The sequence below is a fragment of the Mercenaria mercenaria genome, chromosome 4 (genome assembly GCF_021730395.1).
Source record: "Mercenaria mercenaria strain notata chromosome 4, MADL_Memer_1, whole genome shotgun sequence".
In the NCBI taxonomy this organism is placed as follows: Eukaryota; Metazoa; Mollusca; class Bivalvia; order Venerida; family Veneridae; genus Mercenaria; species Mercenaria mercenaria.
This window is the reverse complement of record NC_069364.1, coordinates 52,763,769-52,779,336: the sequence shown is the minus strand read 5'-3', so window position 1 is coordinate 52,779,336 and position 15,568 is coordinate 52,763,769. Positions and strand designations below refer to the sequence as shown.

The 15,568-nt window shown below is 38.5% G+C and overlaps 1 protein-coding gene across 9 annotated transcripts in view; it reads right to left on the bottom strand.

Moving 5' to 3' along the window:
• Nucleotides 1-15,568, bottom strand: part of LOC123551704 (uncharacterized) — a 60,926-nt gene that overhangs the window by 21,258 nt on the left and 24,100 nt on the right. For 8 of the 9 annotated variants that reach the window (XM_045340819.2, XM_045340814.2, XM_053541184.1 and 5 more), the window contains one exon: nucleotides 4,181-4,501. In XM_045340819.2, coding sequence (XP_045196754.2) covers nucleotides 4,181-4,501 — 321 coding nt within the window. The remainder of the gene's footprint in view (nucleotides 1-4,180; nucleotides 4,502-15,568) is intronic. The other variant, XM_053541187.1, reaches the window with a different exon arrangement.

The following is a 15,568-nucleotide window of genomic DNA, read 5'->3' as shown; positions in this document are numbered from 1 at the left end:
AAATCAAATCATAAATAAAGCTGCTATTATGCAGACAAGGTCAAAATAGCTAATTTTGGCCTGATCAGTGAGGCAGCACTATAAAGCTGGGTATTGTGCTCACTGCTACAAGCAGACACCGTCGTTAATATGAATGAAAAATTGTTGAGAAAGACGTTAAACCCGAACACATACACACGCACGCACGGACACACACACACAAGACATTCAAACTGATAATAAAGAAAATATGCGCGCATCCTCTTGAGAGTGAAGCCTCCTGTGAATTCTTGCTGAATTCCAGGCAGTACTTGCTGAAAAATATTCCTTACTATGACGACGCTATAGTTTACAATTAAGAAATAATAAGTTCCCAAACGTGGTTTATCGTAGAATAACCCGAGTTTTGAGTTCTTATGTGTAAGTACAGATCTATAGATCTATATATTGTTTCACATAAGAACGAAAAACTCGGGTTATTCTATGATAAATCACACTTGGACACTTATTATTTCGATTCTAACATGACATACTAGTATCAATAGTGTTAGAAAAAAGTGGTAACTACTTTTTACGACCGCGCTACACACCTGGATCGGAAGACGTCATTGCACGCGAGTGGTATATTGCAGAATAACCCGAGATAGATTTTGCTCTACATGTATGTAGGTTATTTGCTGATTGTGTTAGAATGTTGAATAATCAAAGGGCAACAAGAGTGCCAGAATGTCACAATATACGCCCGTTACAGCAAATTTCTTTACACTAGCACCTGTATTTGCAAATGGAATTTTAATTTTCTAGTTGTTTACAATGTTTTTTTTTTGTTTTTTTAAAAATCATTGTAATTCTTTTATTTTTCTAAGTCCACAAAAAAAACCTTACCAGGTAGAGATACCTTAAAATACACCCAAAATTTGAAAGTAACATCAATGTTGTACCACAGAAAAGTGGTCTTGGTTTTTCCCTATGGTCAATTATAAAAAAGTTACAATGTAAGTTATTTATAGTAACAGCTAAGGGAAGTTAATCTTTAAAGAGAGAGAAAAAAAAAAAAAAAAAAAAAAAATTACAAGTCCACAAAAAAATCCTTACCAGGTAGAGATAGCTCAAAATACACCTCACAACTGGATGTAACATGCATGTTGTACTACAGAAAAGTGGTCTCGATTTTTCCCTACAACTTGTAATGAAAAAGTTACAATATAAGCTAATCATAGTAACAGCAAAGGGAAGTAATTCAAAAGAAGTAACCAGTGCATAACACTCCGTCTCATGATTGTGTACAATTGTGCCAAGTTACATCAAAATCCCTTTATGCATGGAGTAGAAATGCTCTGGACAAAGTCATTCTTGTATCTGACCTTTGGCCTCTAAGTGTGACCTTGACCTTAGACCTAGGGACCTGGTTCTTGCGCATGACACTCTGTCTCATGCTTGTGAACATTTGTGCCAAGTTGTATCAAAATCCCTCAATGCATGAAGAGGAAATGCTCCGGACAAAGTTTTCATTCTTGTATCCTTGACCTCGAAGTGTGACCATGACCTTACCCCTAGGGACCTGGTTCTTGCGCATGACACTCCGTCTCATGATGGAGAACAATTGTGCCTAGCTACATCAAAGCCCTTTCATGCATGAAGAAGACATGCTCCGGACAATGTTTTCATTCTTGTATCCTTTGACCTCTAAGTGTGACCTTGACCTTAGACCTAGGGACCTGGTTCTTGCGCATGACACTCCCTCTCATTATGGTGAACAACTGTGCCAAGCTACATCAAAATCCTTCCATGCATGAAGAAGATATGCTCCGGACAAAGTCATTCTTGAATTTTTCATTCTTGTATCCTTTGGCCTCTAAGTGTGACCTTGACCTTAGACCTAGGGACCTGGTTTTTGCGCATGACACTCTGTCTCATGATGATGAACAATTGTGCCAAGTTTCATCAAAATCCCTCCATGCATGAAGAAGATATGCTCCGGACAAAGACATTCTTGAATTTGACCTTTGACCTCTAAGTGTGACCTTGATCTTAGACCTAGGGACCTGGTTCTTGCGCACGACACTCCGTCTCATGATGGTAAACAACTGTGCCAAGTTTCATCAAAATCCCTCCATGCATGTAGAAGATATGCTCCGGACAAGGTCTGTGGACGCCGCCCGCCCGCCTGCCCGGGGCGTTCCCATAATATGTCCCGTTTTTCAAACGGGCGTGTTATAAATTAGTGAAAAATCATCCAACAGAAACATGAAGATTATATGCGCATCTACTGTTGATAGTAAAGCTTCCCATGAACTATGGCTAAATTCCAACCGTCGTTGCTGAGAAATACAACGGACAAGAATTGTACTATAATATACTACAGTTGAATAATCAAAGGGCAATACCTTGGTGTAAAATCATCTGGTCGGAACACAAAGATAATATGAACATCTCATCTTGATGATGAACCTTCCTATGAAGCATGGCTAAATTCCAACAAATGGTTGCTGCGAAATACTCTAGACAAGAACCCTTACAGAAGCAAGCCTCTGTGGCGTACATGCTGCGTATTTGCTGTGTATATGCCGCGAACACAGTAGTACGCCAGAGGAGTACATTTTACATACACCGCATGCCACGTACTATTTCGACGAGAACACAGCATGTACGCAGGAGGTCACTAGTACACTTCAAGTACGCAGCACAGACTCTGAAAATTTAAGGAGTACACTGCATGTACGCAGGAGGGACTTGTACAAGAAAATAGTACACTGCATGTACACCGCTGATACTTCGAAATTTATAACACTTATATTTAGTTGCATTAAAGTTGTTTCCCCTTGATGCAGTTACGCCATTTTCTTCAGATGTTTACCAAATTACATACTACAAAAATTGATTTATTTCATTGAAAAGTGGATGAAGAAAAGCATACTAATTTATTTGATAACATCAGTCTACATTATTTTGGTAAGGGTAAATACTTACTGATGCATGTCACTTATCTTTTTTCTGTTTTTTTCTGTCCAAATGATCAGCATTTGCATAAGAAAGTTGGTGGGGTAAGGAATTTACATTATCACAGCAGTTTCGCCACAAGAGTACACAGCATGTATGCAGCAGGAGTACACAGCATGTACGCCGCAGGACTCTGGCCAGGAGTACACAGAATGTACGCCGCAGGAGTACACAGCATGTACGCCGCAGGGGTAGTACACCGCAGGCTCATTTGCATGTGAAAAGTGTATGTGCCACGTACATGCTGCGTACTATTTCCCGCATACTAAATTCCTCCAGCGTACATCCTGTGTACTATGTAGTCCACAGCATGTACGCAGCAAGTAGTACGCGGCAGAGCTCATTTGCATGTCAAAAGTGTACTACAAACGTACTATCGGTGTATGTGTGGTGTATATCCTGCGTACTATTTAAAGCCCTTGATTTCAGTACACATCATGTACGCATCATATACGCTGTATGTACACAGCAAGAGTACGCAGCAGGCCTTTTTCTTCTGTAAGGGAATTGTACTTATAATGCATAGTACACTACTGTTGAATTACCAAAGAGCAATAACTAAGTGAAAATTCATCTGACCAGAACAAGAATATAATATGCGCATCTCCTCTTAGGAGTGAAGCTACCTATGAAGTTTTACCTGTAATTCCAACAAATACTCTGAACAAGAATTGTGCTATAGCATACTATTGCTGAATAATCAAAGGGCAATAACTGGGTGAAAAATCAACCAACCAGAAGACAAAGATAATAAACCCATCTACTCTAGAGAGCAAAACTTCCTATGAAGTTTCAGTTTCATTTTTCCAACCAGTGGTTGCTGAGAAATACTCCAGACAAGAATTGTACTACAGCATTTAACTGTTGAATAATCAAAGGGCGATAACTCAATGAAAAATCATCTGACCGGAAAATGTAGACAATATCCACATCTTCTCTCAATAGTAAAGCTTCTTATGATGTTTCGCTAAATTCAAACCAGTGGTTGTTGAGAAATATCATGGACAAGATTATGAGATGGATGGACAGACGGACGTTCTAGCGGACGGACTGACGGATGGAGCGGTGACTATATATGCTTCCCTTTGGGGAGCATAATAAATCAAAACCATCTTTAGTGTCACAAGTATGTTGGAACAGTTGTATAAATTTAATAAGAAATGTTCATTTATAAAAATAATCATGATAATATTAAACTTACATGCCCTTATATCTCTTTCCTCTATATCTAGGTACTCTGCTATAGCCGGCCATTGTATATTCACAGAGGTACCAACTTGAAGCATCAGATAGAACAAATGACCAAGTCTTGTGTCTGGTGCAGCCTGTCTTCTCCAGGTTAGAAGCAGCCGATATGTACATGCCACAATATCATTGTGACCATCTTCTTTTATTTGCTCTACCTTAGCCATGGCATTTCCTAAATTTCCTAAAAGGTAAGGTGCAAGCATTTCCCAGTTGAATCCGACTGAACTGGCAATACGATGAAGATCCTTTTCAGTTGGTATTCTTGCCAGAACAGCTGAAAGTATGACAATACTATAATCTTATCATATATCAACCATATAAAGTCCAAAAATTATCTGCAGAATCAATAACAGATTTTATTACAGTCAAACAGCTCTCGCTTCAACTTGGATAATCTGCATACTACTCTTCATTCAAACTCATTGCCAGGTCCCGACAAAATATCTATGTAATGTAAATCCTTATATGGCTCGCACTAGCTGTAAATTGAACCAAATTTGCTTGTTGTTCAAGCTTATGAAGTCTGACTTATCTAAATAAGACCCCCTACTATAGAAAAATAGTAACATAAAATCTTCACTATTAGGAATAAACATTTTACCTCTGATTTACACATTTGTTAAGAAATCAGTGCCTGTGCTTAACTGATATACTTTAAAAGTAATTTTCTAAGAAGAGGGTCATGATGATCCTGAATTGCTCACTGGAGGAATTTGACTACATGGACGAGTGTAAGAGATCAGGTAAGAGGGTCAAATATAAGTCAGCATTGAAATTTTTCCCCAGTTGTGTTTCAAATGTCAAACTGATGCTAAAATATTAAGAAAGTAGGTCAGTAAGTCACATTCATGGTCACTGAAAGTCAGTTTTTAGATCGGTGTGCAAAACTGTGTCATCAAAATTTCAAGGCTGTATCTTTAAAAAAAAGAAAGTAGGTCAAGGTCACAGTCAAGTGAACCTAATTACTTGGGGTCATTAGGTAATTATAATTGAACAGTCTAGGAAAAATGATCAGATAATTTTTAAGTTCTAAATGGATTTTAATTCTTTGGGCAATTTTGAAAGGGGGCCAACAAAGAATCCTTTCTGCTAAGTTTAATGTAAATCTACCCAATGGTTTTGAAGATTTTTGAAGATTACAATATAGCCATATAGGGAAAATAAGCCCCGCCCTTTGGCGGCCATGTTTTTACCAAAACATAACAGCTTAAGCAATTTTGGGTCATATAGAGACCATTTCTACAAAATATTTTGAGCCCGCCTGCTTAGCTCAGTAGGTAAGAGCGTTGGTCTACGGATCTCGGGGGCGCGAGTTCGATCCTCGGGCGGGGCGCATGTTCTCCGTGACTATTTGATAAACGACATTGTGTCTGAAATCATTAGTCCTCCACCTCTGATAATTCATGTGGGGAAGTTGGCAGTTACTTGCGGAGAACAGGTTTGTACTGGTACAGAATCCAGGAACACTGGTTAGGTTAACTGCCCGCCGTTACATGACTGAAATACTGTTGAAAAACGGCATTAAACCCAAAACAAACAAACAAACAAACAAAATATTTTGAAATCCAGCTAATAGTTCTGACGAGTATTTTTACAAATTTTCCTTTCGGTTGCCATAGCAACCACAGTTCTAGATGGATTTTAATTCTTCAGGCAATTTTGATAGGGGGCCATTCAAGGATTATTTCTGTGAAGTAAAGTGTAAATCTGCCAAGTGGTTTTGAAGAAGAAATTTTTTAAAATTTACGATATAGCCATTTAGGGAAAATAAGACCCGCCCCCTGGCGGCTATGTTTTTTTTTTACAGAAACAGAACGGCTTAGGCAATTTTCGTAGAGAGTCACCCAGAGATCAGTTCTACAAAATATTTCTGAAATCCGTCTAACAGACAGGGGGCACACAACTTCAAGGATCATTCCTGTGGAGTTTGGTATAAATCTGCAGAGTGATTTTGAAGATTTGTTTTTTTTTAGAAATTACTGACACACAATGCACGACGGACATCGTGCGTTCGCAAAAGCTCACTTTTAGCCCTTGGCTTAGGTGAGCTAAAAAGTAGCTTGCTTTGAGAATGGTTGCGCAACTCTAGGTCAATAATTCATCCTTTTCTGTCTAAATACTATATTCAATATTCCTCTGAATCAATCTCTTTAACTACATCTAGGCAAATTAAGGCTGTGGACCATAATTACATTCGGCAATTTCCGTATGATATTGTTGCATCGTTATGTGATTTGGCTGAACTTGCACATAAATATCAGTAAAAATCTAAAACAAGAAGGCCATGTCACCTGGTTAAATGGTTGCTATGAAGATTGCATTTAAGCTTGACCCCGGGTCATGATTTGAACAAACTTGGTAGAGATTCACTAGGCAATGCTACACACCAAATATCTAAGCTGTAGGCCTTCTAGTTTAAATCTAGACATTTTTTAGAAGATTTTCCTATGTACAATCAAGTAACTGCTGGGGCAGGGCTGATATGAATAAATTTTGTAGAGGTCCTCTAGGCAATAATACATGTCAAATATCTAAGCACTAGACCTTCTGGTTTATTTTTAGAAATTTTTTGAAGATTTTCCTATGTACAATTAAATCACCGCTGGGGCGGTGTCAATTTTACCTCGGGGGTCATGATTTAAACAAAGTTTGTAGAAGTCTACTAGGCAATGTTACATCTGAAATATCTAAGCTATAGACCTTCTGGTTTATTTTCAGAAATTTTTTGGAGATTTTCCTCTGTAAAATCAAATGACCCCTGGGGCGAGGTCAATTTTGACCCCGGGGTCATGATTTGAACAAATTTTATAGAGGTCCACTAAGCAATGCTACATGTCAAATATCTAAACTCTAGGTCTTCTGGTTTATTTAAAAAAATAAAAAACAAGAGGGCCAAAATGGCCCTAGGTCGCTCACCTGAGAAACACACCATAACAGTGTTGTAAACATGTTTGACCTAGTGACTTCATGGAAAAAAATATTCTGACCAATTATCATTAAAATTGGAGCAAAAATCTTGAGTATAAATAAGTATTTTCTTTGATTCGACCTGTGACCTAATTTTTGACCCCAGAGTACGAGACCCATATTCGAACCTGACCTAGATTTTTTATCAAGACTATCATTCTGACCAAATTTCATGAAAATCAATTGAAAAATACAGCCTCTATCGCATACACAATGTTTTTCTTTGATTTGACCTAGTGACCTACTTTTTGACCCAAGATGATCCATTTTCAAACTCAGCCTAGATTTTATTAAGATTATCACTTTGGACCTAATTTCAGGAAGATCAATTGAAAAATACAGCCTCTATCGCATATACAAGGTTTTCCTTTGATTTGACCTAGTGACCTACTTTTTGACCCCAGAGGACCCATATTCGAACTTGACCTAGATTTCATCAAGACAATCATTCTGACCAAAATTCATGAAGATTTATTGGAAAATACAGCCTCTATCGCATACACAAGGTTTTTCTTTGATTTGACCTAGTGACCTAGTTTTTGACCCCAGATGACCCGTTTTCGAACTCGGCCTAGATGTCATCAAGGTTATCATTCCGACCAAAATTCATGAAGATTAATGGAAAAATACAGCCAATATCGCATACACAAGGTTTTTCTTTGATTTGACCTAGTGACCTAGTTTTTGACCCTAGATGACCCATTTTCAAACTCAGCCTAGATTTCATCAAGGTAATCATTCTTACCAAAATTCATGAAGATTAACTGAAAAATACAGCCTCTATCGCATACACAAGGTTTTTCTTTGATTTGACCTAGTTTTTGACCCCAGATGACCCATTTTCGAACTCGGCCTAGATTTCATCAAGGCTATCATTCTGACCAAAATTCATGAAGATTAATTGAAAAATACAGCCTTTTATCGCATACACAAGGTTTTTCTTTGATTTGACCTAGTGACCTAGTTTTTGACCCCAGATGACCTACTTTCAAACTCGGCCTAGATTTCATCAAGGTAATCATTCTGACCAAATTTCATAAAGATCAGTTGAAAAACAAGAGATCACAGAGTGATCTTGGCGCCCACCAATGTGCCATTTTTGAGTGTTCCAAATTTCAAGACTTATTGACTAGCTCAAGGTCAAATTTTCATTTCCATACACAACACTGTGCATGTGGTCCAAATTCGAAAGCTGTAGCTTGAGAAATGTGAAAGTAGGTCACTAGATCAATTTCAAGGACAAAGTTCTTTGTACACAAAACTATGCATGTGCATCAAGTTTGAAGGCTGTAGTTTGAGAAATCTGAAAGTAGGTCACTAGGTCAATCTTAAGGTCAAAGTTTATTTCGGTACACAAAACAATGCAAGTGGACCAAATTTGAAGGCTGTAGCTTGAGAAATGTGAAAGTAGGTCACTAGGTCAAAATCAAGGTCAAATTTCACTTCAGAACACAAATCTATGCATGTGGTCCAAATTTGAAGCCTGTACCTTCAAAAATGTGAAAGTAGGTCACTAGGTCAATGTCAAGGTCAAAGTTTGTTGCGGTACACAATCCTATGCATGTGGTCTAAATTTGAAGCCTGTAGCTACGGAAATGTGAAAGTAGGTCACTAGGTCAATCTTAAGGTCAAAGTTCATTTCGGTACACAAAACTAGGCAAGTGGTCCAAATTTGAAGGCTGTGCTTGAGAAATGTGATAGTAGGTCACTATGTCGAAATCAAGGTCAAATTTTATTTCGGAACACAGAACCATGCATGTGGTCCAAATTTAACGCCTGTACCTTCAAAAATATGAAAGTAGGTCACTTGGTCAATGTAAAGGTCAAAGTTTGTTTCGGTACACAAAACTATGCATGTGGTCCAAATTTGAATGCTGTAGCTTGAGAAATGTGAAAGTAGGTCACTAGGTCAATGTCAAGGTCAAAGTTTTTTTCAGTGCACAAAACTATGCATGTGGTCCAAATTTGAAGGCTGTAGCTACAGAAATGTGAAAGTAGGTCACTAGGTCAAAATCAAGGTCAACTCATGTCAAGGTTCATCTTGCCACTCAAAAATATACATGTGGTCCAAATTTGAATGTTGTAGTTATTGACAAGAAGCTTTTTAAAAGCTTTTCACTATATAAGTCTATATGAACCATGTGACCCCCAGGGCGGGGCTATATTTGACCCTAGGGGGATAATTTGAACAAACTTGGTAGAGAACCACTAGGTGATGCTACATTACAAATATCCCTAGGCTTTGTGGTTTGGACAAGAAGATTTTCAAAGTTTTTCCCAATATAAGTCTATGTAAACCATATGACCACCAGGGCGGGCCATATTTGACCCTAGGGGAATAATTTGAACAGTCATAGTTGAAGACCACTAGATGATGTCACATACAAAATATCAAAGCCCTAAGCCCTGTGGTTTTGGACAAGAGGTTTTTCAAAGTTTTTCCCTATATAAGTCTATATAAACCATGTGACCCCCGGGGCGGGGCCATATTTGACCCCAGGGAAATATTTTGAATCAATTTGGTAGAGGACCACTAGATGATGCTTCATACCAAATATCAAAGCCCTAGGCTCTGTGGTTTTGGACAAGAAGATTTTCAAAGTTTTTCCCTATATAAATCTATGTAAATTATAGAAATAAACAAAGAGCCATAACTCACTCATAAATTGTTGAACCAGTCTGATTTTCAGGGGGACACAACTAGGTACCAATTCATCATTCTGACAAAGTTTGGTCAAAATCCCCCCAGTAGTTTCTGAGGAGATGCGATAACGAGAAATTGTTAACGGACGGATGGACGGACCACGGACGCAGAGTGATTTGAATAGCCCACCATCTGATGATGGTGGGCTAAAAACAGTCTCTATCGCATACACAAGGTTTTTCTTTGATTTGATCTAGTAACCTAGTTTTTGACCCCAGATGACCCATTTTCGAACTCGCCCTAGATTTCATCAAGGTAATCATTCTGACCAAAATTCATGAAGATCAGCTGAAAAATACAGCCTCTATCGCATACACAAGCTAAATGTTGACAGACAGACGACAGACGACGGACATCGAGCGATCAGAAAAAGCATTGCTCAGGTGAGCTAAAAAATGAAGATTTTCCTATGTAAAATCAAGTGACCCCTGGGGCTGGGTCAATTTTGATCCGGGGGTCATGATTTGAACAACTTTAGTAGAGGTCCACTAGACAAGTTACATGTCAAATATCTAAGCTCTAGGGCTTCTGGTTTTTGAGAAGAAGATTTTTAAAGATTTTCCTATGTAAAATTAAGTGACCACTGATGACCCCGGGGTCATGATTTGAAAAAACTTGGTAGAGGTTCACTAGGCAATGCTTCACAACAAATATCTAAGCTCTAGGGCTTCTGGTTTTTGAGAAGAAGATTTTTAAAGTTTTTCCTTTCGGTTGCCATGGCAACCAGACTTCTGCATGGAATTAAATTCTTTGAACAATTTTTGTAGAGCTTCACACAAGGAAAATTCCTGTGAAGTTTGGATGAAATTGGCCTAGCGGTTTATGAGGAGATGTCGTTTAAAGTAAAAGTTTATGGACGGACAACAGACGCCAGAGGATGGACGCCAGACGGTGAGTGATCACAATAGCTCACCCTGAGCGTTTGGCTCAGGTGAGCTTAATCAAGAGGACCATGATGGTCCTGAATCGCTCACCTGTTCCCACATGACCCAGTTTTGAGTACGATGTTGTTTTTTCTATTATTTGACATAGTGACCTAGTTTTTGAGCTCATGTGACACAGTTTTGAACTTGACCTAGATATCATAAAGATAAAAATTCTGACCAATTTTCTTGAAGATCCATTGAAAAATATGGCCTCTAGAGAGGTCAGAAGGTTTTTCTTTTATTTGACCTATTGACCTAGTTTTTGAAGATATGTGACCTAGATATCATAAAGGTGAATATTCTCACTAAATTTCATGAAGATCTCATGAAAAATATGGCCTCCAGAGAGGTCACAAGGTTTTTTTATTATTTGACTTACTGACCTAGTTTTTGATGGCACGTGACCCAGTTGCAAACTTGATCTAGATATCATCAAGGTGGAAATTCTGACCAATTTTCATGATGATCCATTCAAAAGTATGGCCTCTAGAGAGGTCACAAAGTTTTTCTATTTTTAGACCTACTGACCTAGTTTTTGACCGCAGTTGACCCAGTTTCAAACCTGACCTAGATATCATCAAGATGAACATTTAGACCAATTTTTATACAGATCCCATGAAAAAAATGGCCTCTAGAGAGATCACAAGGTTTTTTCATTATTTGACCTACTGACCTAGTTTTTGACCGCACATGACCCAGTTACAAACCTGACCTAGATATCATCTTGCTGAACATTCTCACCAATTTTCATGAAGATCCATTGAGAAATATGGCCTCTAGAGACATCACAAGGTTTTTCTATTTTTAGACCTACTGACCTAGTTTTTGATCGCAGTTGACCCAGTTTCGAACTTGACCTAGATATCATCAAGATGAACATTCTGACCAACTTTCATGAAGATCTCTTGAAAAATATGGCCTCTAGAGAGGTCACAAGGTTTTTCTATTTTTAGACCTACTGACCTAGTTATTGACCACACGTGACCCAGTTTCAAACTTGACCTAGATATCATCAAGGTGAACATTCTGACCAATTTTCATAAAGATCCCATGAAAAATATGGCCTCTAGAGAGGTCACAAAGTTTTTTTTATTTTAAGACCTACTGACCTAGTTTTGACTGCACATGACCCAGTTTCAAACTTGACCTAGATATCATCAAGGAGAACATTCTGACCAATTTTCATGAAGATCCATTGAAAAATATGACCTCTAGAGCAGTCACAAGGTTTTTCTATTTTTAGACCTACTGACCTAGTTTTTGACCCCACGTGACCCAGTTTCGAATTTAACCTAGATAGCATCAAGGTGAACATTCTGACCAATTTTGATGAAGATCTCATGAAAAATATGGCCTCTAGAGAGGTCACAAGGTTTTTCTATTTTTAAATCTACTGACCTAGTTTTTGACCCCACGTGACCCAGTTTCGAACTTGACCTAGATATCATCAAGATGAACATTCTGACCAATTTTCATGAAGATCCATTAAGAAATATGGCCTCTAGAGAGGTCACAAGGTTTTTCTATTTTTAGACCTACCGACCTAGTTTTTGACCGCACGTGACCCAGTTTCGAACTTGACCTAGATATCATCAAGGTGAATATTCTGACCAATTTTCATGAAGATCTCATGAAAAATATGGCCTCTAGAGAGGTCACAAGGTTTTTCTATTTTTAGATCTACTGACCTAGTTTTTGACCGCACGTGACCCAGTTTCGAACTTGACCTAGATATCATCAAGATGAACATTCTGACCAACTTTCATAAAGATCCCATGAAAAATGTGACCTCTAGAGTGGTCACAAGCAAAAGTTTACGCACGGACGCACGCACGCACGGACGGACGACGGACGCTGCGCGATCACAAAAGCTCACCTTGTCACTTTGTGACAGGTGAGCTAAAAATGCTAACAACTTCAACCAACCATCCATTTTTCTTTACTTGTTTTAACTAAAACACAGAACTCTTGTACAAAAATGCTATAAGTTACCATCTACAGTTATTCCGCAGGCACCGTATACCCAATGTCATCCAAAAACTTGGGAGTAATAAATGTGAAACAAGAAATGTCACTAAACAAGAGCTCATAGAACACGAAAAGCCTCCCGCCCCTTGATGCATTCAGTAATTGCACAAAGAACAGAAATTATTTGCTCACTGTAATCAAAAATTCTACTGTTCTGGTTCAATGTGACCTTGACCTTTGACTTCAAAATCAAGAGGGGTCATCTGCTGGTCATGATCAACCTCCCTATCAAGTTTTGTGATCCTAGGCCCAAGCGTTCTGAAGTAATCTTCTGAAAACAGTTCAACAGTTCTGGGTCACTGTAACCTTGACGTTTGTCCTAATGACTTCAAAACCATTACGGGTCATCTGCTGGTTATGACCAACCTCCCTATCAATTTTCCTGATCCAAGGCACAAGCGTTTTTGAGTTACCGTCCGAAACCATTTTACCGTTCCTGATTACTGTGACCTTGACCTTTGACCTACTGATCTCAAAATTAATAGGGGTCATGTGATGACCAACCTCTCTATCAACTTTCACGATCCTAGGCCAAAGCATTCTTGAGTTATCATCCACAAACAGCTTACCTGTTCCGGGTCACTGTGACCTTGACCTTCTGACCTCAAAATTAATAGGGGTCATCTACTATCACGACCAACCTCCCTATTAACATTCATAATCCTAAACCAAAGTGTTCTTGAGTTATCATGCAGAAACCGTTTAACTCTTCTGGTCACTGTGACCTTGACCTTTGACATACTGATCTCAAAATCAATAGGGGTCATCTGCTTGTAATGACCAAGCTCCCTATCAACTTTCATGATCCTCGGTCCAAGCATTCTTGAGTTATCATCTGGAAATGGATTGGTCTACATTCAGACCAACACACCCACAGACCGACCGACATCTGCAAAACAATATACCCCTCCTTCTTCGAAGGGGGGCATAAAAAGTAATGAATGCCAATTTCATGTTTGTGCCGCTGCCTGGAGGTTAGGACTTAGGGTCAGTATCCTTGCAAGAGATCTTAGATGTTCAGACCCAACTTGTGTACCATACACTTTTTCATCTATCTTGAAATTAGTGTGAAATTTTCATTGGAACCCCTAGCACTGCTTCAGAGTTACAGCTTTCAGACAAATACAAATGAAATAGACAAACTAACTAAAGGACAGACTCACTACTGCAAGTCCAAAATAGTATATGGCTTAACTATAACAAGAGGACCCTGATGTCCTGAATCGCTCACCTGTTCCCACATGACCCAGTTTTGAGTATGACGTCGTTTTTTTTCTATTATTTGACATAGTCTCCAAGTTTCTGAGCTCATGTGACCCAGTTTTGAACTTGACCTAGATATCATCAAGATAAAAATTCTGACCAATTTTCATGAAGATCCATTGAAAAATATGGCCTCTAGAGAGGTCACAAGGATTTTCTATTATTTGACCTATTGACCTAGTTTTCGAAGGTACGTGGCCTTGTTTTGAACTTGACCTAGCTATCATCAAGGTGAACATTCTCACTAATTTTGATGAAGATCTCATGAAATAGGTAAGAGTACAAGGTTTTTCTACTTTCTACTGGCCTAGTTTTTGACTCAGTGACCAAGTCGAATGACCTAGATTCACAAGGTGAACATTCAGACAATTTTCATTAAGATCCTTTGAAAATATGGCTCTAAGGGCAAGTTTCTAAGTTTAGACTCTGACCTAGTTTGACCAAAGCCAGTTTCAAACTTGACCTAGATATCATCAAGGTAAACATTCAACCAATTTTCATACAGATCCTTTGAAAAAGTATGGCCTCTAGAGAGGTCACAAGTTTTTTTAATTATTTGACCTACTGACCTAGTTTTTGACGGCACGTGACCCAGTTTCAAATTTGACCTAGATATCACCAAGTTGAGCATTCTGACCAATTTTCATGAAGATCCATTTAAGGGTATGGCCTCTAGAGAGGTCACAAGGTTTTTCTATTTTAAGACCTACTGACCTAGTTTTTGATCGCAGTTGACCCAGTTTCAAACTTGACCTATATATCATCAAGATAAATATTCAGACCAAATTTCATACAGATCCCATGGAAAATATATCCTCTAGAGAGGTCAAAACGTTTTTTCATTATTTGATCTACTGACCTACTTTTTGAAGGCACGTGACCCACTTTCGAACTTGACTTAGATATCATCAAGATGAACATTTTGACCAATTTTTATGAAGATCCATTCACAAGTATGGCCTCTAGAGAGGTCACAAGGTTTTTCTATTTTTAGGCCTACTGACCTAGTTTTAGACCGCACATGACCCAGTTTCGAACTTGACTTAGATATCATCAAAATGAACATTCAGACCAACTTTCATACAGATCCCATGAAAAATATGGCCTCTAGAGAGGTCATAAGGTTTTTCTATTATTTGACCTACTGACCTAGTTTTTGATAGCACATGACCCACTTTCGAACTTGACCTAGATGTCATCAAGGTGAAAATTCTGACCAATTTTCATGAAGATCTTGTGAAGTATATGGCCTCTAGAGAGGTCACAAGGTTTTTCTATTTTTAGACCTACTGACCTAGTTTTTGACCACATGTGACCCAGTTTCAAACTTGACCTAGATATCATCAAGGTGAACATTCTGACCAATTTTCATAAAGACCCCATGAAAAATGTGACCTCTAGAGTGGTCACAAGCAAAAGTTTACGCACGGACGACGGACGCTGCACGATCACA